This window comes from Juglans regia, chromosome 3 (assembly GCF_001411555.2).
Source record: "Juglans regia cultivar Chandler chromosome 3, Walnut 2.0, whole genome shotgun sequence".
Classification (NCBI taxonomy): domain Eukaryota; kingdom Viridiplantae; phylum Streptophyta; class Magnoliopsida; order Fagales; family Juglandaceae; genus Juglans; species Juglans regia.
Window position 1 is genome coordinate 10,278,895 of NC_049903.1, and position 26,416 is coordinate 10,305,310.

Genomic DNA, 26,416 nt, shown 5'->3' on the forward strand with positions numbered 1-26,416 from the left:
TAGTAGGTAAATAAACTTTTCTTGCTAAACCACTGTTTGGGAACAAAACTGCTCAGACGTTGCTATCACATAAAGATTCTGATGCAGATTTAAGGTAAAATGGGATTGTATTGACCGATACGATGAGAAGCGGAAGGAGCTAGCTAACCTACCAAATTGCCAAGTGTTGCCGTGTTTGGTTTCTATGATTAATGATGCTTTATCGCCAAAAGAGAGGCCGGGGATCCTATTTCCTTGGGTGATTGATGAGACAGACAAATACACCAAAGCAAAAACGGAACCCAGCTAACGTGCGTATATTCGTACATCGAAACTTCGTCGCAGGACTCGCTTTTGTCGGTCAACAGTCTTGTATTCGTGTGATGATTGAAACAAGGAGAATGTACACAAGTGTGTGTGTGTGTACGTGGGTGCGTGGTAGACAAATTAAAGGACACGATTTCATGCGCGCATGATGAGATGATGATCCTAATGTTACTGCAATTAATCAATTAACATACGTACGTACGCGTGCCACATGAGGTGCATTCGGACTGTATCCACAATATAAATTATGCGAAGAGCGTCCGACTCCATTATTGTTTAGAGCAGTGCGTGTCACCTAAAATGCATCTTGGTAGTCATGATGAGTACTGTGAAAGCTCACAGTCACGTGTGAGTTAAAATGAGCCATATATCTTTGACTGTGACTCGTTGATGAACTCCAAACGACCAGCTAGCCGGCCGGATCGGAGTCTAAAGTCTGACCCTCTTTTGGGAAATACTTGGTATGTTAGAAAGGACATGCAGTACCGTCCATCTTTTTTGCGCAGCCTGTAATTTCAACCATCGTTTAGACCGATAAATTGGGCTGTTGATCATTTTGCATCGCTACTTGGGTGATAGAGTACTGATCATGATAGGGTTAATGGATGTATTGGGTGGATGAATTATGACGAAGGTATAAGATCGAGCCCCCACGAATACTGGGTTCTAATATTTATCAAAAATACTAAATGTACGTAAGAAAAATTTATAAAAAATTTATTTTTTAACGTGTCAGTTATTGATATGTTGAAAATTATAAAAATTGAAATTTAAAATTTGAATTTAAAAAAAAAAAATTAACAAAATGAGTCTTATAAGTAAAACTATAAATATATATAGCACTACTCATATTTATAATATCGGTTAATTTTTTTTTTAGTTCCAATTGATGATCATCATGGACCTCAGGCATGCATGCATGAATACTCGAACGTACGTGATCTGCTTCATCGACCTTTTGTTCAATATTATTCATTCCCGCATAATTTTACGATGATCATAGGTTTGCCAAGAACACGTTCATAAACATCGATTTCTCTCACTTCAGGTCATTTGAATGAAAACTACTCTTAAACTGATCCAACTCCCCATGCACTTAGCCGGGTACGTTTTACTACTGGCATAAGTAGTTATGGGTCCATTTTTTGTTGTCATGTGAGGTCTTTATTGAGTGGATGAGCAATAACATGGTTGCAATATTCAAAAGATATTGATGGGCCATGGCGTACGTACGTGGCCGCCGGCCCCATGCATCTAAAAGAAAACTCCGAAAAGAAGATGATCAATATGAATAGAACAAATTCACGGAAGCGGATTTTCTAAGAGAGACGCGTCGCTGCGGGCCGGTCGGGTGTCAAATGTTATTTTACACCAACGAATAAACAGCTATCACGTATGAATATCAATAATATTGAGTAGGGGTGGTAATATGTAACACGATCCGTTAATTCAATACGAACACAACACGATAAAAGCGGATTAGGATTTAGCTTTAATGGGTTCGGGTCAAAACGGATTGACCCGTTATGACACGATTGCTTAACGGGTCACTAACGGGTCAACCCGTTATGACCCGTTAAGAAAATTAAATTTACCTTTATACCCTTAGACCTAAATGGCAAGAAGGATGCTCCACTTTCTTCTTCAAATTTTAAATTTATTTATATCTGTATTTTAAATTTTTTATTATATTTGGAATTGTAATATTAATATATTAACATTATATGTTTTGTTTAATATATTTGATAATGAATATTATTATAAATTGTGTGGATCATATTTGTTTGGATTGTAATTTTAGACTTGTAGTTAGTTTTTATTTTTTATAGATATTATTTATATTTAAATATTTATATAAAATCAATTAAGTCAAACGGGTCGTGTCGTGTCGTGTCATGTCGTATCGTATCTGTTCAACCCATTAACGTAAACGGGTTGAAACGGAACAGGTCGTGTCGTGTCATATCATGTCAATTTATTTATTATTTATTAACGGGTCATAACAGGTCGTGTCGTGTCGACCCGTTATCTTACCGTGTCGTGTTTGGGTTTAGAATTTTGACACGAAATCCTTAACGGGTCGTGTTCGTGTTGACCCATTAAGTGTAATGTACATGCCTTAACACGACACGAACACAACCCGTTAATACGATTTGACACCCCTAATATTGAGAAAGCACTCGAATGTAGCAGATCAAAATTTAGTATTCCCCTCGTGAGCCCGAGATCTCTCCTATGCCCCCACCCTCGTCGAAACACTGCCCCCACCCCCGTGGCCTACTCCCGTCTCTCTCTCTCGCTCATTCTAAAAACATTGCCGTTGAAACAGTGTGCGCCCACCCCCTTCCACTATTCCTTTGAAACCCCTCTCTCTCTCTCTCTCTCTGGGCGCAAAAATAGTCTACATTTTGGTGGTCATTTATGTACTATTTGATGCAGTTTGTAAGTATTTTTAACTCAATTATGGTCCCTTGTGCATAATCTCTCATCATTTGGGCACGATGGCTCACTCGGTGTAACATTGGGCTGCATCTTTTTCCTTTGTCTTGTTGTTATTATATCTCGCTTGTTTCTTTATGAATCTTTTGTGGGATTTGAAGTTGTTTTTTATTAAAAGAAACGCTTTGGGCTGGTGTCACCTACAAGGACTCATTATTGGAGACCAATGGAGACATGACACGTAAGGAGTTGATGAAGACTATGGCCTCTCAGCGTTGCAAGGAATTCTTTGTGCATTCTCTCCCTCTCTCTCTCTCTCTCTCTCTCACACACACACACACACCTTCCATCTACAGAAATCCCTCTCTCTCACTCTCTCATTCCCTCTCTTTTTCTCTGTAATCACCTACTTTCAGGCCATGGCCAACTCGAACTCCTTCGTCTTTGGAACATTACCAGTTTCTTCTTCTTCTTATTTTTCTTGCGGTAATCATCTCTCTCTCAAACACACACTCGCTAGTGATCCAACTAATTATAATAGCATTTTTTAAATTTTCCCATGATCAGGAACAATTGATTATAAAGCCAAACGCCACCCTCGGAGTCGTACAATTGTGGTGAAAGATGGTAGGAATCGCTACTCTTTCGGGGCCAACACTGAGTCCTCTGCAACAAATTCAAGTTTATCAAATGGAATAACTTCTGGATCTATTTCGTCTCCACGTTTACCAGTGATATCCATTTCGCGAATCCTGAAAGGCATCCCTCACTGTCCTCACTTTCTTCATCTTCGAAGCTACTCTAAAGTGGCAAGGAAGAGTTTGATGATCAGGTGGGATTGAGCATTTGAAGAAACAATCGAAGAAATCCATACTCGAAGACTTTTTCAATTTAAATTAAGTCACAAATATCCAGTCAGTAGCAACATTAGCCAATGCAAACACAAACAGCAGTAGCAACTTCCACAACTGAAACAGTAGCCGCAGCTATGGACTTTCGCAACTCCAACATCGATTAGCATTAAAAACTCTCGCAATTTGTAACCACCTAAAATGCTTGTAAGGGGCTTAACTTTTGAGTTAAATTAAAGCATCATTGATTCTTCTTGTTTTACATAGTAGACGAAAGAAGACCATGGGGTCCAACTTTTTAAACAAATTTATATGTTTATTGGAATTAACCAAGGTGATGGAGGAACTCCAGCTGTACAAAATGTGGATTTGGCGATTGAAGAGCAAGGCTGAGTATCATGGAATGGAAAGTGCTGGCTGGAGAGTGTGATTTTGAGTCAATCACAGACGTAAACGTGATGTCTAGCTAAGGATTTCAATTTTGATCTTGGACAATGAGAGTAGTCCATTTTACTTTCAGATTTTGGGTTATGATTTTCGTGAAGGAGGGGGAAGGAGAGAGAGAGAGAGAGAGAGAGAGAGAGAGATTTCTGCAGATGAAAGGTTCGGGGGAGAGAGAGAGAGAGAGAGAGAGAAGGGGTGGGGTATGCATAAAGATCCCCTACAGTGCAGAGAGCCAGTGTCTTCATCAACCCCTTACGTGGCATGTCATCATTGGTCTCCGATAATATGCTCTTGTAGGAGACACCAGTTATAAGTTATTCTCTTTCATTAATTGATGATTTTTGGAGGGACATACTTTGATCTCAAACAATTGTTGTCGGCTTTGGAGTTTGGTGTTTCCTTGGGAGGGAATAAACTCTCTTCCACCACCGCCTCTGTTGCCGACTGCAAAAATAATCATTTGTTTTATCTATTTAATGTCTCTTGAATTGGATAGCCCTATTCAGACTTAGATGGCAGTGTCAATCTTTAAGAGCCCACTTAGTAGGGAATACCATGGAAGCCAGAAAATGGAAGGGAACCAACCTGCAGGGAGGAGACGAGTATTTGTGCAAACTGAAACTGGATGTGTTTTGGGGATAGAATTAGATTGAGGTGATAATGTCCATATCGTGAAGAGGAGGAGGCTGCAACTTGCTCTAAATTTCCCTACTGATGAGAGCTCACTCACTTTTGGGGATATGGTGTTGAAGAACCTTATGCATAGGAGCTCCTCAACCCTATGTTTGTCACCCATTGGGAGTGATAACCAGTAGAAAGATCGGAGTGGTCCTGTTGAGATATTAGGGCAGTCAACTCACTTTGCTAAAATGAAACAGCTGATCAAGGAAATTGTGAAGGCGATTAAGATCGAGGTTGATCCGGTTGCTGTTCATGGTGGACTTGCTGGTGCGTACTATTTTAGGAATAGCAAAGGAGAGAATGTTGCGATTGTGAAGCCTACAGATGAAGAACCCTTTGAGCCAAACAACCCAAAAGGCTTTGTTGGCAAAGCTCTTGGGCAACCAGGTTTGAAACATTCAATGAGGGTGGGGGAGACGGGGTTTAAGAAGTTGCAGCTTACCTTCTTGACAAGGAAAGAGGGAGAATCGGGGAGAGATGAAACGAAATGGGAGATGACTTCGGGGAGGGGAGGGGAGGGGAGAGGGAAAGTAAATTGATTCAATGCATTATGGTTCATTGTAAGACAAATACACTTCATAGATGTTGAAATCCCATTAGCCGGTGTGAAAATGAGTATCCCACCCGACCGTTTCTGAGCTTTTTCTTTTTTCTAATTTGTGAGAACAAGAAAATTATTGAAATTGACTTTTGATAAATATCCTATTCGAATAGTTGTGATATTCTTTTGTGCTGATGGTATATTCTACCTCTTTGCTTAATTCTCTATAATCACTATGTTTAGATCAGATATAGATCATGTTAATATATTTACTTTTTATTATAATCATTCATTCTAATTTACGTGTTATATTTTATTTATTTATATAAGAAAATTATTTTGTTTACATTTAATTTGTGTAAAAGCTTATAAATTGTGTTCATGTGTAGACTAAATTCTCTTTATATAATTATTTTGATTATGTGGCATATATTCGATTAAGAATGATAAAATTTAAAATATGAAAGTAATATTGAAAATACTTCAACTATATTTCATATTTTATGCCAAAACTTTAGAATGATTGATTGTACGATTGGATACCCAACAATTCACACCTCCCTTACAAGTTACACGTTATTAATTACAATAATTCTTGTAGTTGAGGTCACCTAACGCGTTTAATGACCGCTTGCTCCTTTGATAAAAGCCTATAGACTATCTAAAGGTCTGGTCAAAGCTGTAGGGCCCTACCCATACAAGGACACCCTACCCGTATAGATTACGGATAATTATATTCAACATTTTAATTTTTATTATTTTTGTAATATAATATTAAATAATTATAAATTATTTATTATATTTTATTTGTGAACCTATCATCTAATGTCACATTATAAAATGATGAGATGATGAGAAGAATTGAGATGATAAATTAATTTTTTTATAGACTATATATATGATTGATAGTGAGATGAGTTGAAATAATATATGAATAATAATAAGATTATTAGTTAAAATTAAATGAGATGAGATAGTTTTATCTCAACTCTTCATCCAAATGACCCAGTCTACTTTAGCTTATAAATTTAGGTATTTTCTTTTAGGAAAAAAGTGTCTATTATAAAATAAAAAACGTATTCTAGATTTCTATTTTCTAAAGGGAGCGTAAAAAATTTATATATTTTATAACTATAAAAAATATTTTTCTAAATAAAAATAAGACAACCACCGAGTTTACAATATCAGAAGAAAAGTTACTTACATAAAATAATTTTTTACAATATTTTACATAATGATGTTTTAAATAAAGAATATTTTTATAAAATAATTTATAAAATTAATATCATTTTATGAAAATACCATCATCTCAAAATATTATTGTAAAATATATATTATTATACATGAAGTGTGAATATCATTATTCATATATGAAATATGCAGGGAGTTCGCGCAATACACAAGAAAAAAAAAAAAAATGAAATCTTGTCTCTTCTTCCACCTTGGAGCAAGTGGCAACCAGGAAAAGTCAAAGTAGAAGAAAACAAGCTCTCAATTTTCATCACGTCATCGAGATTGTACATTGAGGGCGGTAGCTAGGAGCTGCTCGGCCTCACGTTGAAATAAACGAGCAAGTCATATTTTCAAAGGCACAGATCAGAAAAAGGGCATAAATTATTACAATAATAATACGTTATGCAAGGACTTCTTCAAAGTTTCCATGTGCTAGCTTGTGTTCATCGAGTACCGTAGGTTCTCCGAGTCCCTTCGCCCAAGGAATAGGTTTTTGCTTCAAATACATCCGGCGATTTAGATAAAATAAAAAAAACCCATGTCAATGATGTCGTGGTGATCATTTTTTACCGGAAAAGGTTGAGCCAAAGATGTCGGTGTCATTGTCGGATGCGACCGGATATATGCCGGCTTACGATGAAGCTGGTGCTGCAGCTGGGTACCATAACCAGTTCAAGCCATATAGCAGTACTACTAGTGTGTGCGAGATTGAGGAAGAGAGTACGAGCGAAATCTTCGAGATCGATCATGGAGTGCTGCCGATGGGATCCATCAAAGAAGAGTTTGAAGGGAGTGTGTTTTCGTTGGATGTTCAGAACTGGGAAGACTGCGTGTACGTGGCCGTGGGGAAGAGCGAGTCCAGCATGGAAGCGCTTGCTTGGACTTTGAAGCACGCTGTTAATCCCTCCACTCTCGTCTATCTCATCCATGTCTTCCCGGAGGTTCAGTACATACCTAGCCCATGTAAGCTCTCTCTCTCTCTCTCTCTCTCTCTCTCTCTCTCTCTCTGTGTGTGTGCGGTTGGTGAGTCAAACTGGGCCATGTGCAGCCTGTGCCTCAACAACCAGTGACTTTGCTTTCAACAATAGACAAACAGACTTGTATGAGATTCTTTTATGAGCTCTATGAAAGACTTGCGAAGAAAAGGTTGAAACATGTCATTGTCGACAAAACATCTAGTGGCATGCATAAATCACGGGAAAAATGATAGAGATCTGTGTCTATCGGTTGAAATTCATTTTTATAAGGGCCTAGATTTGAACTGAAGCTTTGGTTTTAGGAAATTTTTGGGACAATTAAGATAAAGTACTTGATGAAGGTTGACCCTGCCCCATGCTCAGGAGCTGGGTTTGATCATTAAAATAGATCATAAACCAGGGTTTAAATCATTAGAATCATCCATGCTTGCTCCATTTTGAATGCTACCTTCAAGGTGCCAGAATTAAACGAGAATTTATAATCTTAAAGTTCATCAAATTTTCCAGGATCTTATGCATATACTGATCAAATGACCCATGCGTGTATCTTGGTGATTTTAGTAGGAAAGCTTCCAAAGAATCAAGTGAGTGCAGAGCAGGTGGAGAGCTACATGGCCCAAGAAAGAGGCAAGAGGAGAGAACTCCTCCAAAAGTATCTTGATGCCTGCTCCACTTTCGGGGTACATAAACTCCAATTTGATCCATCATTTTATACAAACTTATCTATGTTTGAGGTTAATCTTTTAATGAAATTTGAAGAAAAATACAATCAATGAAACAGGTTAAGTTCGATACCATTCTTATCGAAAGTGATATGGTTGCAAAGGCCATCCTAGAACTCGTTCCTATTCTCAATATTAGAAAGCTGGTTGTTGGAACCACTAAATCCAGTCTACGGTACATGAATCTTTAGTTTATCAGTACGGGCAAGTCCATTTAAGAAGTTAATTATAATTCTGTGATCATTCCAAAGAAACATTTTCTTTCTTTTTTCTCATCTGCACATAACTTTTCAAAAATGGATAGGAAATTGAGGTCTAGGAGAGGAAGTGGGATAGCTGATCAAATGCTGCAGAATGCACCAGTAGGTTGTGAGGTTAAGATCATATGTGAAGGAAAGGGAGTACTGATTGAACAGATGACCGAGTCCCCTTCTCCACGTGACAATATTGATGATAATACTCCCAAGCAGCCTCCACTAGAGCAAGATGATCAACGCAATGACTCGTTTTCATGCAGTATGTGCTTCAAACCCATGTTCAAGTAATAGTTACAAATAATTGCAGATAGAGAAACACTACAAGATCAGAAGGGATAGATCTCTTGGATTGATTCAGAGTGTAATATCTGGTGGTGTACATTAAAATCTTAAGAACACTATTTGTGATTCTGATCTTTCCACTGGGTTTTGTGTTTCTTTTTCCGTTTGGTATTAATTGTCATAAATTGTAGCTTTGGAACAACTTAGACCGCATAGAACAACCATGCCATTTTTCTTTTAGCTTTGGACATTAATCCAAATTCAGCTACAAAACTACACCAATGCACAGTAGTCGCTGCATTCCCATTAGAAGCACTTGCTCTGAGAACATACATGCATGCATGCTTTTTATGCACTTGAAAGCCTTAAAAAGGCAACACAATCAATACCACCACCAAAGATAAGAGTTCCTCGTAAACTGTCAATGAAAGAACTCCATGCTCACCACCATTAATAACACTCCCCCGACTTGTTTAGAACACAGTTCAGCTCCCCTAGCACAAACCTTTTCCATATCACAAACAGAAATCAAACCGAGTAATGCTATACTCCGTACTCCCATCATATTTTCATTCTACTATATAAAATATGGCATATTTATCATCACTAGATAAATAGGAATTATCCAATATAGGATTATACAATAGTGATAAATATGACACCCACGTCTTATATAATAAGATAAAAGTGAAATGATAATATGGTGTATAGAATTTTTCTTCAAATCCAGACAAATTAGTCTTTTTTCACCAGTATTGACTACAGTGGCACAGCCATTCATTGAAGCGGTCACGAGGGGCAGTGTAGCACGGTCCGGCCAGTATTATGTAGAAAACCAAGGAGGATATATGCAGGGCCACTTGGATCGTGGGCCTTCTCATCACAGTAAAAAAAAACAGTAAGTTAATTAAAAAAAAAACTTACCCGCCAGTTAAATTAGGTTTGAATATAAAAATTCTCTTAATTTATCTCAATTCATCTCATTTAATTATTATAATTTTATTAAATTTTCATACAAAATATAATAAACAATTTAATTTTTATTTAATTTTCATCTAATCTCAATTCATTATCCAAACCTCTTATTAATCTTATAAAATTGAGATTCGGGATCAATTGTTAAAAAAATTTATGAATAATATTTATGCTACGCTCGATTGTAATTTTTATGATCTGTTGAATGTCTCGCTAGAAAGACCAAAGATCCATGTTTCCTTTCTTTTCTTGGTAAAATCAATTGAGGAAATAAATTAAAGCAGATGATAAATTTATGTCATGATCCAGTTCGGTCAAAACTAATAAATACATGAGGAACAAATTCAATTACACGATAAGGATCCCGACCTTTTCGTATGCTACACCAATCACTACTTAATTGGTGACTCAGGGACCAAGGAAGGCCAAGTATGGAGTGTTGAAACGAATATTAATAATTAGATTTTTTATTTTTTATAATTTATAATAAAACAATTAATAATAATTGAAAGATATATATTTCTCCATCACAGTTTGATGAAGAATTTGACTGACTATGAGAGTAGGATCATCCTAACAACTTAACTTTTAAGTGTCTCCTGATAACTAGAAGTACAATAACATTGTAAGTAAGAATCATTAACTCTTTAGTAATATTTATAGACTTTTGACCAGCAAGAAATTTAAGGACTTTGTGTCCCATTGTAATTAGTATAGAGTTAATCTTATCTAATTAGAGTTAATCCTATCTCATTGTAACTCATCAACTAAGTAATAAGTATTGAGCAATTCTAAATCATCAGGATATGTCGATATGAGTGTGTGAGACAGAATTTAAATAAAACTCTTACATTCTCTCACTTGACCCATACGACTATAAAATAATATTTTTCGTTCATAGGTTTATTACAGGAAATTAATTATACTGCGTAAATTCATATCTAGAAAACTTTCACTACTCAGAAAACATTACATTAGTTCTGTAATATCAATGTCAAACTAGTTACCAATGCGAGTCGTGACATTCCTCTATTATATGACCAACTAATTCCCTTTCATGTACCACAACACCAGTAATTTAATTCAACACAATCTTTAATTGAGACAATTAATAATATTGTAATGTCTTGGGTTTCAATTCATGTCTATTATAGACATTATCTTGTCATAATTCATCTATATTATTTAATGTAGATATAAAGTAGAAAGACAAGAGAACAGAAACAATCATAATAGATATCTTTCAATATCCAGTAACAAAATACTCAACATATCAATTATCTTTTTAACATGTTCACATCATGCGTATAAGTATATGACCCATCTTTTCAACATGTTATTTAAAGTATAATCATTAACACACTATTGTTATGGACATATTTATTTCTGTGTTTTCTCCTTAACATTTTGGTATTTAAAATTTCATTAAATATTTATCATTCGAAGAAAAATATTATGAAGAGTTCTTGCAATACTTTCTTAGCGGCTTGGCTATAAGTTGACAATTTCAAGTCTTAAAATAAATTTTCTCAGTCAAATATCATACATTGTGGCCTCAAAGCATACCACAAACTCAACCTCTATTACATATAAAGCAATAAGAAATTTGTATCATACTTTTCCATAAAATAACTCTACAAGATAGCAAAATATATAACCATAACTATATTTTTCGTCATTAGAGTAATCCCACAAAATATGGTCTGAATATCCAGTTACCTTAAGAATATCAGATCTTCTTGAGGCAAAAATATAGTTTTTAATTTCTTATAAATAACCTTGCATTCTTTTCATAACTTTTGGGTCAAACATCCTTAGATTATTTTGGCAATAACCAAGAATGCTAACTAAAAAACTGATATTCAACCTTATACAAATTTATGCAATCATCATATTTATTATAACAATCAATGGGGTGTAACCAGTCCGGCGGTCCGGTTTTGGACAAAATTTATAACTAAACCGGTATGCACCGGTTTTGTATTTTTCAAAACCAATTACGCGCCGGTTACCCTCCTAAACCGATAAAACCAAATTTACCGTTTCTGGTCCGGTTTTTCGGTTTTAATAAAATGTAAATTTCTCATAAAAAAATATGTTTATTAAAAAAAAACAGCTTTAAAAAATCTGTTTTATTAAAAATCTTTACTATTTACAAAAATCTATTTTATAAAAAAAATCTACTATGTAAAAGAAAATTCTGCTATAAAACAAGAAATCTGCTTATAAAGAAAAGGAAAAAAAAAACTACTATAAGCCTATAAATATAACTGCTACAAAAATTGAAAACAAAAAATCTACAATAAAAAGAAAATTATGCTATGAAATAAAATAAGTCTAAAAGTCTAATATTAATACTATATAATAATATATGGTCACAGTGATAATTATATAATATGTTTTATATAATTATATATTATATATAAAAATTAAAAAAATATTATATATAATATTTAAAAAACTAATTTAAATATATAATAAATAGAACCGGTCTGGTCCTAAAAATCATGGAACTGGAACCGGACTGGTTTTGGCATTTTAAAAATCGGTTTTGGACCGGACTAGTCCAAAACCGGATTGGTTTCACCGGTTTGGTCAGGTCCAGACCAGTTTTTCAGTTAAAATTTACATTCTTAACAATCATATACAAAATTTTTTTAACAACCTAATCAATTCGATAACACTGTAAATTACTAAGCATGTCACATTTTATTTTTAAAGCATCTATTGACCAGCAATTCTGCATGCAAAATCTTTCAAAACTCTATGCAAATATATTGAGACAATTCTAACAGTTTTTGTCTTGGTATTAAAATTCAATCCCAATTACCAAGGATGTCTCATTCATAAATTTCATTTTTAAAGTTCTTTAGAGACATAACTTTAATGTCATACTACAAACCATGATTCATACATACCAAAAAGCCATATACATGCATGATCATAAATATAAATATACTCCCACTGAACTTAGGATATATACATTAACAATAAATATTTTTCTTAAATCTAAAAACAGTATTGGTATTATCAAATTCCACATACCAATTTTAAAAAATCTGTTATATTTTCTAAGTAATCATTTTATTCGTTTTTTGTAGACTTCAAATCTTCACTCTACAATTATTTTCGCATTCATTTGATATAACTCTAGACCATAATGAGTTACTAATATCATAATGATTAATGAGTTGTTTTTGAGTTTATTAGAAATTTCTTTATAATAAATGCTCATTTATAAGTGAAATTTATGATTACAAGTCAACTCTATATCATTTAATATTGCCTTTAAAGTCAGGATTTTATCACCAACACTTATTTACATTCGACCTTTTATACATTTCAGATAATTTAGACGAAATTACGAAATTAAAGTCAGGGTTTTAAGATCCGATATGTTCTGGCCGGACATATCTTGTATTGACTTCAAATGCCTCAACAGAGGAATGAAACTAATATTCAGCCCAAGGTTCACCGAAAGAGGATGGCTTTTTCACGATATCATATTATCAATAGCAAATCATTTGAAACTGTTGATTTTGGTGATGACAGCAGAGCTCTGCGGGCAATAGCTGGTCCATTTGAGGAAAGTTTGATACTTCTAGTTCTATCTCAAGACTGAAATAATAATAATGATTATCAAGTTTGAAATATATCAAGCTATTTTATGGAGGAAAATGCACATTGATCCTCAGTTTCAGTTATAAACAGACTAAAAATTAAATGCAATTTGTTTAGCATATTTTGTTCATGATTCAACACTCTGTTCTTTTAAGCAAATTCGAATACATTGATTTGTTTTTGCTACAGTCATTTGTATCATCCCTGAAAAGTTGAGGATGGTGATTTTATTTAATATTTTCAAATAACTCCAGGATTTGTCCGTCTTGCAATTGAATCTATAGTACTATGGGTAGCTAATTTCGACCTTAAATAATTCTATTTGAAGACTTTTACACCGCACATCATCTACATAGCATAATTTCATAATTTTTTTGCCGTTGGTGGTGACGGGAGACAAGCTTATTGGGATAAAGAAATAGCGAATCCTCCCATCATCCTCCCCATATGTTGGATATGTATTGCACATTTTACATGTAAGGTCCTGGTTGTTCACACCTTTGAGTCAGTTAAACTTGATGATTTTGAATTTGTTCACACCTTTGGTTCTTCAAACCTAGGAAGTGAGGAAATGTTTAATCGTGCTTTATCAAGAGGGAACTGTTCTCAAGCCTTTCAATGGCAGTCTTGAGGCAATACTCGTGCAAATAATTGAGAAAAATTTAGCCGCGGCAATAACAACCATACAATTCCTCCTAAATTCTTTATAAAAGTAAAAATGAAAAGAACTTCATAATCACCAATATCAATCCCTGAAACATTCAAAACAGTTATATCCTATATAAACTACTGGCAATCAACACCAATCATCACTAAAAGAAATCAAATTCAAGATAATTATCCGAACCTTTCTGCTCAGGAGCAGGTGTAGCAGCAGCAGTTTTTTCGCTTGTTGATGCTGTTGGAGCAGGTAATCTCTCAATCTCGACGGGCTTTGGGATCTCAGGCGGAGTAGCACAGCGTATCAATGCCCAATTAACACCTTCAAAGAAAGGGTGCTGCTTGATCTCAGTTGCCCCTCGTTTATAGGCCAATCTATGCTGTGGTTCCTTTACAAGCAACCCCCTTATGAGATCCCTCGCTGCAAAACTGACAACTGGCGATTCTGGAAAACGCAGAGGCTGACCCACAACATTGAAAAGTGTAGCTCGATTTCCAGATCCCTTAAAAGGAGTTTTACCAAACAGTAATTCATACAGAAAGATTCCAAAAGTCCACCAATCAACAGCACTTCCATGACCTTCACCCTTAATGATCTCGGGTGCCAAGTATTCATGCGTCCCAACAAAAGACATAGACCGGGCATCAGTTGGCTCAGCAATGAGCTCAGGTAATGGGCTGACTTGGTTACCTATGTCATTTTTAGGTTTCCTGTCCTTCTTGGACTTGCTTGAAAAGAGGCGTGGTGAGAAGCATGTTGTAGGGACCACGCAGGATGGCTGAATGCAGGAAGGCTCAATGCAAGCTGGCTGGACACAGTAAACAGGGTTTTTCCGGAATGGGTCAGATTCCATAGATGAGGTTTTGACAAGAGTTGGGCTAACAGCACAGCGGAGTGAAAGGTCAAAGTCAGAGAGCATTATGTGTCCATCATCCCTCACAAGGACATTTTCTGGCTTAAGATCACGGTAGACAATACCAAGCATGTGGAGGTACTCTAGACTTAGCAGGACCTCTGCTACATAGAATCTGCAGGTTAAATGAAATACAACATTTAGTTACTAAGAAGTATCATATGACATATAAAACCCTCCCCCCCCCCCCCCGGCCCCCCAACAAACAAAATATTAAGCTGAAAGTGAATCAGAACATGCACATCAACTAAAATGAAGGGCACAATATATTATGGTTTATCAAAATAATAATAATATTATGGTTAAGCTAGCTTAACATACTTGACTGCCTGCTCAGGGAAATGCTTTCCTGGCTGCCTCTGCCTCAGAGTGTGCAAATCTCCTCCAGGACAGAACTCCATTACCAAACATGAGAACTTATCTGTCTCAAAGTGGGTGTATAATGTTGGAAGGAAGGGATGGTCCAGAGATTGAAGTATCTCTCGTTCTGTCTGAGCACGAAGCAGCTTCTTCCGAGTTGCTAGAGACCCTTTATCCATAACCTTCATTGCAAAGTAGCATTTAGTTCCACTTAACTCAGACAGATAGACACTACCAATGTCCCCACAGCCAAGCCTCTTCAGCAGTCTAAAATGGCCCAAACCCAAAACCCCGTCTCTTGCTCGAATAGCTTGGATGGCTTCCCATCTCATGTCATTTGCTTTGTGCGGTTTGCTGATACTGCTACTAAAGCTGCTAGAGGTACTCTCGTCGCTTACATCACTGCTTGTGCTACCTCTACACATACTGCTCTTTCCACTCTCAACAAAATCAACACGATCACTAATCTTGGCACTTCCACTGGTTTTGGCAAGACTGCTGGTCCCATCACTAACTTTCGCAGAAACTGAACTGTTCTTCACGCTCTCATACACTGATGTCTTCTTTTCTTGATCGACAGAACCTTCCAGTGAGCCTCTTGTATCATCAACAGCAGAATCTACACCAGTTGCTGCTTGCTCAAGACCCAGTAAGGATGAACTTGAATCAAATTTATTAATTAAAGAATTGGACAACACCTTTTGATTAGAATTTGATGAGACTTTATTTTCAGCACCTTCACCCCTAACCTCCTTTAATGTGTGCTGAACATATTTCGGTAATTCTTCGGGCACTACTAACTCGGGTTTGCTTGCCTTTAAAAACTGTGGAGCTAAAGGCCTCAGATCATTTGCCTCTACTGTCTGAACGCCTGCTGTTTTCTGTTGCTGTCTCGTGGAAGCTCTTGCACCAGTTTTTGAGGCCATCACACATGACAAAGAGTTTTATCAGATTGAATCAATCTACTTCTCAGCATCCATCATCGACAAACTATATCTTGCACTAGCAGCATAACTACATCTCCACTCTGTCAAAACCAGCATTTCAGCAATTACAGACATCAATAGCAAATTATTGAAGAACCCATTGCATCGCAAACGAAAAGATTATATATATTTAATCGTAACAACACTTTAAGCCCCAGAGAGAGAGAGAGAGAGAGAGAGAGCTAGCTACAAAGATGGTGTGCCTGGAAGTATATCATGAAGTTCATTAATAATAAAATACAGGGGCATAAATCCACGGACGAAAATTAAAACAAGTGGAGTTTTACACATCCAGCACCCTTTTCAGTTTTCCCACGACCCAGACAATAGAAAAATCACAAAATTAGATCAGATAGTGCCCATAGAGAATACTGAAAAGTTCAGCTAAATATGAGTAAAAATGTCAACTTTTAGCAAGCATAACACCTAAAACCCCACCAGTAAATTAAGTTTAATTTTCCAGGAATTTAAATAATTCAAGCACAAAGATGCATGTAGACTCGATCATATGATGTAGAAGATGTATCATTGGAAGATTGACAGTCAGCCATCTAACTCGATCTGTCATTTTCCTTCACCCAAGTAAAGGTAAATTAACCAAAACGAATTAGAAAATTTAAGGGAAAAAATAAGAAGTCAGAACAGATACAAAAGACTCGAGGACCACCAAAAAGAAGCAAAGAATCAGTCAGCGAGCAACTAATTAGATATTTAATTTCTGAACACATTTTATGCAAAAACTCAAAAGAGATAAACCTACTGCAGTCAACTACAAGAGCATGATGAAACTCCAATTACACCAAAACCCGGATCTCCCTCACAAAGCGAAAGACATCAGGGAAAACCCAGCACAGATCCAAAGCCACAGAACGACCCAGGAGCAAAAAGCAAGTTTAGAAGTATAGTAATGGCATTCCATCAATAAAAACTCAGTGAGGCTAAAAGGGTAGGAGAGAGAAGGCCTGCAAAAAGGAGTACCTGATTGCAAGGTTCACATACTTCAGCGGCTTTGCTCTGGCAGTGGAAAACAAAAGAGAAGAGCTAGCACTGCCCAAAAGGGGAAAGGGAGTTGTCCTGAGAGCTTAAAGCCGGTGTAGACCAGAGCGAGAAGCCTGAAAGGGAAGCTGAAGAGAGCAATGTAAGTTAATTACAATGGAGGACTAGGCTTCAGCTTCTGGCGGATATTAGGCAGAGAGAGAGAGAGAGAGAGAGAGGAGAGTCAAAGCCAAAGCCAAAGCCAAAGCCAACGAGAGCTTTTTTGTTTTTTATTTCTCGTTGCGTGCGAATTTCAATTGGTTTATGCATACTTCATCCCCAGTCAAAATTATCAAAATACCCTTCATTCTTTTTGCCGTTTTCTTTTAAAATGTATTTGTTTTTACACTTGTCTTCTTCATCAGGTCTTTTGTTTTCCATTTCTTAACCATTTTGAAGTAAATTTCAAATTACGCTTCCTTTTTATTTTATTTTTTTAATTTATCAACTTTTACACTACCCCTCTAAATAAAAACTTTACCGTTTAGATAGTGAGATGATATGATTATTAAATAATAATGAAATTATTAATTAAAATTAGATAAAATAAATAATTGTTTTTATGACAAATGTTTCAGTTATAAAATTTTTTACAAAAATAAATAAAAATTAATGTGGATTGATATAGTATATTAAGTTATAAAATTATTTTTACTCTAAAATAAATCTAACATATCACATAAAATTACGTCAAATTACTTTTATAAAATATTTTCTTAGAGATAAAACTTCTCCTTTTTTTTCTCTTTGTTTATTGCTTTTTATGTGTCAATCTACATTTTAAAAGACATGATTCATTCATGAGTCAACCTAAACAGGTGCTAACCTAAAAAATTATGAGGAAAAAAAACTCTGCCCATATATAGTTTTTAAATATGTTTAGAAAATTCGTGAAAATCAGAAATAGTTGACTTTTTTTTTTTTATAAAATTATTAATTTCCTTTCGTATTATGTGGAAAATATGTTCTAAAAGACAAGTTTGAATTAATACCTGACTTCTAATCAATATCATCAAAGAGAACTTGCCTTTTACTAAAGTTAATTAGGTATTGAACTCTTCAGCTACTAATTATTTTCAAATACCATTTTTTATTCAATTTAAATTGTTAAGATACTGAAAAAGAATTTTACTGTGTACAAGTAATGTATCAATCTGCATATTAATATTATTGTATTCATATTTTAAATTTAAATTAATACTGTTTTTAATAAAATTTATTTTTTAATTAATCATATTAAATGAGTGCACGTATTAGTATGCAGAATCGCTTCCAATTAAATTTTTTTCTAAAAAAAATAAGTGACATGGCATAGTCTTGATTATTGAATCTTAACTGATCAAAGTGCACATTATATAAAAGATGTAAGTTGGTAGGAAATGATCAGAACCATTCAATGTTTAACATTATTGTATTAATGTACGTACGTACGTGAGATGCAAACTCTGTCATCCCTCTCCCATATGTTCACAACAGTGTTTCTTTTGCTTGGCAAAAGAGACATGCTATAAGACAGAATATTCGTTAACTTGGTAAGTAACTACATCCAATGAAAGGGAAACGATATTCGCCTTTCACTTTGTAATTCTCGTTCACTCTTTTTAAAAATAAAAATAATAATTAAGATTCCGTTTAGATATAAAAATACTTTTAATTCAATATTTTTTTATTTCATCTTTATAATATTTTAATTTTTTATATAAAATATAATAAGCAGTTTAATTTTTTTAAATTTTAAAATAATATTATTTTATTTCCGTAATTAATGTCATTTAGACAGTGTCCAAACATGTCTCCTTCAAGCCAACTGATCTGTACTAGCTACTTCAAGTACTACTTTGTTGTAAACGACAACGAATCAACTTTCGTCTGCAACTTTCATTAATTTACCACCGTATTGGTACTGGATTTCTCTTGTCGTGGGGGGACAACTTTATTTATTGAATTATATATTTTTACATATTTTTTATGTATTTTATTAATGTAATTAATCAAAATAACTATTTATATTAAAAAAAATGCAACCAATCAGAATACACAAAAAATGCATAAAAATATTACATATAAAGTTTTTGTTATTTATTTATTGAAGTCGTACGTAGTCCAAATCGTCCATCCACAGCTACATTCCATGGGACTAGAGTTCTGTCATGCATTGAGATTAATATATTATATGTTATTTGAAAAATCTAATGTATTATTATATTTTTAATCGTTTTACTTCAACGTCTTTATTTTGACGTGACATATATATATATATATATGAATCATTCTTGGATTTTATAATACATTTGAGATTGGCTTTTTACTTGTGTATGTTCGTAATATAATATAAATATATAATTAAATCTATATTTTTTTATTAAATTAAATTTTTAGGATAAGTGATGAAGATTTTATATGAAATGATCAGAGCATTAATCATGAGTTTGAATCCTAACTGTAAATTTATTTTATTTAATTAAATATTTTACGTATATAATATATACGAAACTTTGATGTACAACGTCATAAATAAAGATTAGGGGCAGGCAGTACTAGTAGTTATTATCAATCTTGGGAGCAACTTCGTGGAAGAAGCCTCCTTCCTTTAAGGCCAGAATTAGAACAAATTAAAGCTGTTTTGGCCGAAACCACGCATCCCGCCTCAGTACCCTTCGATTCCAAACACAGAGGGCCACCTTAACCTTATAAAGGGATAAAGTCATTAATGTGTATATCATGATATAAATTAGCTAGAATTTGTTTATTTATTTTATAATTAAACGAGTGTATTAATAATTAAGAATATTACTAATTGTAACCATGCATAAAGCTCGGAGCTGGAGTAATATCAAACATGAAAAATTATCTAAGATACTAAAACAATATTTATTAATTTAATTTTTAGCAATTGTGATCTCCGAAACTTGGTCTTGGCCTGCTAATTATCTAAAGTACGGATATATTATTTATTTTTAAAATATTATCATGTCAATAATATGGTCGATATATATATATATCTTATATCTTGATCTGCATTAATTAGTATAAGTTTTAATTTTAAGGCTATACACACTAAATAAATAAATAAATAAAAAGTCTATCCACACTGCTCCATGCAGCATAGAGGTGCGAGCTAGTCACAGTTTACCACATGCATGCAGCTGGTATTTGTTTAGAAGTTAAAACTAGAAGTTAATTTGATGCGCGCATGCAGTGGTCCTGCATGCAGCATATATATATATATAGGCCTTTCTTCGTTTTTATTATTTATTGTTATCATATTAATTAATTAGCATTATTGGTGCTGATGATGATAAGATCAGCCATGAACCATGCATATATATATATATATATATACTCGAGATCATCATGACACCATGCCATGAATGAAGGTGAGATCTGGGGTCCATACATTTCGTGAAGAATGCTGTCCCTAGTGTTTGATTCCTTTAGTTTTCCACATGATCTTTTGTACCAGTGACGAAGGAATATCATGTTCTTGTTTGATCACTTTTTTTCTAAATCCTTTTTTAATATTTTGGGAATTCCACCAAAAACCATTTATGCCAAGGAAAAAAAAAAAGGAATTAATGGACCTTGAAATCTTATTAATTATCTCGTAGCCTTTAATTAATTTGTTTGCATAATTATTTATTTAATTAACCAAATTAATTTAGAGATAAAATTAACTCAATCTCCTTAATTTATGAATACTACTGGTCTTTTTATCACAAACAAAATAATTAAGGGGCATCTTTTAGATAGGAGAGGATGCAATAATATTTATAATTAGGATATTGTAGGGTTACAGTGATGTGGATATGGGGATCGGAAGAGGATAATCAAACCAAAAATAAGACAAATAGATAGAGTTTATGAATGTGTTTGATGAGATGGAGAAAAAGGCTACGAATCACCATCCTAGCTATAACAAAATAAAAGAAGAGAGTCATGAGCAGGCCCTACTTAATTGCATGGGACCATACATGACATGATCGATCTAGAGAACTCTTAAAAATGTCTAGATCTGTTGTACGTACTAGGACCTCCTTATTTGGATAGGGATCGAACCCGACATGCATGCCCATTACTCTCCTGAGTTCTGCATATATAATGTAGATCTGATTTTATCATTTGTCGCACGTAGGGGCTGATATTGGCAACCCATTATCTAAACTAGTTGTGCAATAATTCCATTTGCATAGCATGCGATAGCCGCGATTTCTGCACCTAATTCGCACCCATGCAGGAATTCGACAGCAGCTAGCATGCCAGCATATATGCATCTTCTTTTCTGGACAAATGGTTCTTAATTGGGCCAGAAAATTTGGAGTTCAATATTCGAGCTAGCCCATGTCAACTTTTGCAAGAGATGTGGGAAGCTATCATATATAATTAGAGTTAAATTATGAATTTAATTTTGTGAAATCTGATTAAAGTAATTTCGAAGTTAGCTTTTGAAAAAACTACAAAGAAAAATCATTGCATATGAATAATTATGAAACTAGAGATTTTGCTGATGAAATTTGATTGAGTTTCAGTTTGAACGCAGTAGTGCTCGCAGATGTTTGTATCATGATATGCCGTCTTCTTTGATAAAATAGAAAGTTGTTGCGCGTACGTAGGTTTAATCGCCAGCACAATGCAGTAAAGATAATATAATATAATGACCAGCCTAGCTAGCTAGCAAGCCCACTGACAGGGACATAATTCAAGCTACGAAGTAAATTGCATTTAGGCAAATTAGACCAAAAGGACGGCTAATGCACACTAGCACGTAAGATCGATGATGATGCGATGCTATATAGCTCCAGACATGATGAATTATGGCACTAGTAGTATTTGTCTCCTTATCTTATAAGCAATAACAACAACATTAATACGAATAATGGCAAACTAGAGCCGTGCCCCTTCAAGATTTCTTAAGGCTCCCTAAATGTTCCTCCATGCATCATTTAATTTCTTTTGTTTGTTTGCTTTTTTGTATTTTTCTGGGAGAATATATAGAAGAAGCTAGTAAGTTCTACATGCATTACAAGGGGAAATAGCTAGGGAGGGGTCACGAACCAGGACGGTACCGGTTTGAGGTTCCATATCATGTTTCGAGATGGAATGCCTTGGATTTTTGAGATAAGAATACTTTCGAATAGCATTAAATACTCAATAAATATCAATTAATAGTGCATGAGAGTTGTAAGACTATTCTATACATGTGGATGATATCTTTAAAGGAGTAGTGATACACTATTGTTAGCGTCTTGGATAATTTCTGAAGTTAAAAGACACAAATATTTCTTAAATATGACTTTACACTTGGGTCTGGTTTTAATAGAGAGATGTTTTTATCTCATTTCAATATTTAAATATCACAGTAAATATCAATATTTTTCAATCTCAAATCTTCAATTGTTTTATCTATATATTCATTATCTAATTATTATAATTTTTTTAAACTTTCAAACAAAATATAAAAAATAATTTAATTTTTTTAAATTCTAAAATAAAAATGATATTATAACTATTAATGAAGTATTTCACACACTAGGCTCCGAACTTGATCATCTACAACACAAGGAAACTAGGGGCTTGGGGTTAATGAAACACCTCCAATGTCTAAATCAGTCATCTATTCTTTAGAGGGAGTTTTTGTATGTATGAGAGCATGAAGTGTAATTCTGTTCTGGTACTTGGCTTTTATATTGTCTGCTGAGGGGTCCCATGTACCCCGTATCAAGAGTGCCTGTCCTTATTGTGGGGCCTCCATGCCGTCGTCATGCATGTGGAAGGCGATGTCAGAAATTTCAACGCCTCGTCACCCCATATTTGCTTCCTTCTCACGTGGGTTATGGGCCTCTTTGATCTCCTTTCTCTTGCTCATGAGCCGACTACACTTTGGTCACTACCTCCCTCTAGATAAGCTAGGCCCAGCTCGATATGGCTTGAGAGGTGGCATGCAAGTCTTGCACGCCAATCAAGTCTTGGTTATTGTTAGGGCTGTACAAGAAATCAAAAAACCGACCCAGATCGGCCAAAATCGGCGTAGAACCGGTCGGCAAGCAGTTGGATTTGCCAAAAATCGATGTCCAACGGTTCAGTCTCGGTTTGATCCTAGGCCGAACCGTTGAACCGACTGAACTGATAAAATGTTTTTTTTAAAATTATACATATATGAAACGACGCCGTTTCAAGTGAAATGGCGTCGTTTCATGACTCAGTGTTTAAAAAAAAAAAAAAAACAAACGGCACTGTTTCCCTCTAGGGTTTTAAATCCCACAACTTCTCTTTCTTCTTCCTCGTTTCTCCTTCTTCTTCTTCTGCACTTCTCAGTTCTCACACCGCCTCTCTCTCTCTCTCTCTCTCTCTCTCTCTCTCTCATCGAGGCTTCACAATTTGCACAGGGTCACCTCCATCGCAACCTAAGACGCCGACAAATCGACTATAGTTAAGCCGAGACCGATATCAACTGTTTTCTCCCCTTTCACCGGTCAGTTTCGGTCAAGATTTTCATCATTTTAAGGGATTGGTACAGTTTTGGTCCAAAATCGAAACTGCACCGATACCTTCGATTTTCACTCCTAGTTATTATAGAGAGGTAGCACATAGATCAATGGCTAGTCATTGCTAAGATAGGGTGGTTGTGATTTAGAGTGGCTGAAAAACTCCAATCAATTTTTTACCAAAGGAAAAAAACAAAAAATGTGTACTAAAAATAGTCACGAGGCCTTCCAGGGAAAGAATACGATAGGGATGGAGATGGAGATAGAGATAGATTTCAATTTTTGTGTATGTTCAAGGCTAGGGAGGGTCAATTTAGGGCCACTTTTTTTTTTTTTCAGAACCCATTTCCGCTTGTTCACTATTTGTTTTTTTTTTAAAAAGAAAAATTAGTTTTGGCCCAACAAAATTTTTCTTATTAGATTTCTGTTAAAACTGAAAATTGAAAAAAAAAATTACTCAAAAAATATATATAAAAATATAGAAAGCAACTCTTTTGGGTGCAGAGAATATGTAGTGGTATGTGGACTTATTCAACTGTGAATCACTTGTCGGATAGTCCATGAAAGTAAATGACAAATGTAATAACGACAAGCTGGAATTCACGAAATATTTGGCTAAGCCATTGGCCAAATATCATGGAACAGTATTTTTACTTTAAGATGTAAGCCTGTAAGCATTGATCTGATTATTTTAATTTTCAGGTAATTTAGAATTAATTAAATTATTTATTATATTTTATATAAAAATTTAAAAAAAATTAATAATTATATAAAATGAGTGATATCTTAATATCTAAATGAATCTTTTATGTTTATGAAAAGTTGAATTGGACAGAAAAATCTGATATTTGTGGTGTCCGACTACCCCTGAAGATTCCAAGATTAGCATTCATTTTTTAACATTTTTTCTTCTGGCCTCTCCTCTGTCTTATAATGTGGAAGTTTTCGTTTTCCTATTTTGGTAAAAAAACCCAATGAAAGTGGAAGCAAGCCTAAAAAAAAAAAAAAACCTAAACTAAACTAAAGAATACAAGAACGGAAGGAAGAACGTACGGTAACAAATCCAAGGCCTAGTTTGATTACATAGTTTAGACGTGATTAGATATTTTATTAAAAATTAAATAAAATATTATTATAAAATAATTTTTTAATATTATTATTATTTTAAAATTTAATAAAGTTAAATTATTTATTATATTTTGTGTAGAAATTTAAAAAAATTATAATGATGAAATGAGATAGTTTAATTTTGTGCAACTAAACTATCTCATCTTTTTTAGAAGTGCAACTGTAAAGCATGGGCCATCAGCCCAAGAAGCCTAGTGCAGATGCTCATATTTATGAGGATTCTGGTAATAAAATTATCGTATTTTTACGTATGTGTAGAGGATATTTGGGTCCTCTTGTTGCCAAGCCCATAGTTGGAAAGTGGGCCCAGCCTACCACTTTGACCTACAAGGCTTACGGCCCAAGAGCCCATGAGAGCATGGTATCAATAAGAGAACAATACTACTCGCAAGAGATAAACGCATGAGACTGATGGTTATCGACTCATTTGACACGTTCCTGCGCCACTATAAATGGTTCATAAAGGTATCAAATACTTTTCTAAACTTCTTGAGATATTTTACATTGAGATTACTCTTCTAACTTAAGCATCAGAGTTTATCCTGGGCACCCAATGCTATCGAGTTATTGCAGGTCATTCGAGTGGTTGGTGGTGTGAAACACGTCCTCTACAGTGGCACCATCTGTGGGTTTTTGCAGACTGCCGCGTGATTTTCACATGTCAACTACTACGTGAACATCCGTCGTCTTGTTCACAATAACCTGAGTGTACAAGAAAATAATAAGACAGTAAGAGAGGAAAAACATATGCCGGTAAGGAGCATCGTTACTGCAAGTATCACCAGTCGGATACCCACTAGATTGAGGATTGCTCCACATTAAAGAAGGGGGTCACTGGTCGCTAGCCTCACAAGAAGCAGGGAGCTCGAAAGAATGCTAGCCGACTATCTCAAGCCAAAGAAATAATATGGTTGTGAACGTGAAGCAGGAGCCCCAAACGCCAAAGGCCGGAGGAGGAATGAAGACATAACACTCCCCGACAACTAAGGGATCAAGACCCGACACCCTTCGAAGAGATCCGTACCATAGCAGGAGAGTTCGTCGACAGGGGTGTCACGACATCTAGCAGAAAGGCTCACGCTCGCAGAGCAAGATATCACGAAGTATACATGGCGAATAAACCCCCTAAGCACCCCAGGTTGAATGCAACCCCTACTATCTCATTTAGAGATGAAGACTGCCAAGGGGTTCTGTACTCCCACGATGACGCCCTAATTGTCACCTTGCTGATAGCCAACTTCACGACCAAACGGATTTTCATAAACAATGGAAGCTCAACCGACATCTTATTTTGGGACGCTTTCACTAGGATGGGCATTAGCCCTGACAAGTTGCGTCCATCGCCATTTCTACTGAAGGGGTTCTCGGGAAAAATTGGCCAACCAATGTGCCAAATATTATGGAATAATATTTTTACTTCAAGTTGTAAGCACTGATCTGATTATTCCAGTCAATTTAGCACTAGTTAAATTGTTTATTATATTTTGTATGAGAGTTTGAAAAAATTGTAATGTTATATAAG

At 35.0% G+C, this 26,416-nt stretch overlaps 2 protein-coding genes across 5 annotated transcripts; one reads left to right on the top strand and one right to left on the bottom strand.

The window, feature by feature from the left end:
- Positions 1-6,769: 6,769 nt before the first annotated feature.
- On the top strand, positions 6,770-8,895 carry LOC108996585 (U-box domain-containing protein 35). Its single transcript, XM_018972564.2, has 4 exons — positions 6,770-7,458; positions 8,034-8,152; positions 8,254-8,369; positions 8,499-8,895. The coding sequence occupies exons 1-4, from the start codon at positions 7,086-7,088 to the stop codon at positions 8,737-8,739; spliced, it is 849 nt and encodes a 282-aa protein (XP_018828109.1). The 5' UTR covers positions 6,770-7,085; the 3' UTR covers positions 8,740-8,895.
- Positions 8,896-9,541: 646 nt separating this feature from the next.
- On the bottom strand, positions 9,542-17,520 carry LOC108996569 (serine/threonine-protein kinase D6PKL2). 4 transcript variants are annotated; one of them, XM_018972537.2, is made up of 4 exons: positions 17,228-17,492; positions 15,225-16,290; positions 14,177-15,018; positions 9,542-9,606 (listed from the first exon to the last, which is right to left on the bottom strand). In XM_018972537.2, the coding sequence occupies exons 2-4, from the start codon at positions 16,187-16,189 to the stop codon at positions 9,557-9,559; spliced, it is 1,857 nt and encodes a 618-aa protein (XP_018828082.1). In that variant the 5' UTR covers positions 16,190-16,290; positions 17,228-17,492; the 3' UTR covers positions 9,542-9,556. The 4 variants fall into 4 exon arrangements, with proteins under 4 accessions (XP_018828082.1, XP_018828085.1, XP_018828083.1 ...); XM_018972540.2 differs by lacking the exon at positions 9,542-9,606 and adding an exon at positions 13,184-13,326; XM_018972538.2 differs by lacking the exon at positions 9,542-9,606 and adding an exon at positions 13,824-13,885.
- Between the last annotated feature and the right edge of the window lie 8,896 nt (positions 17,521-26,416).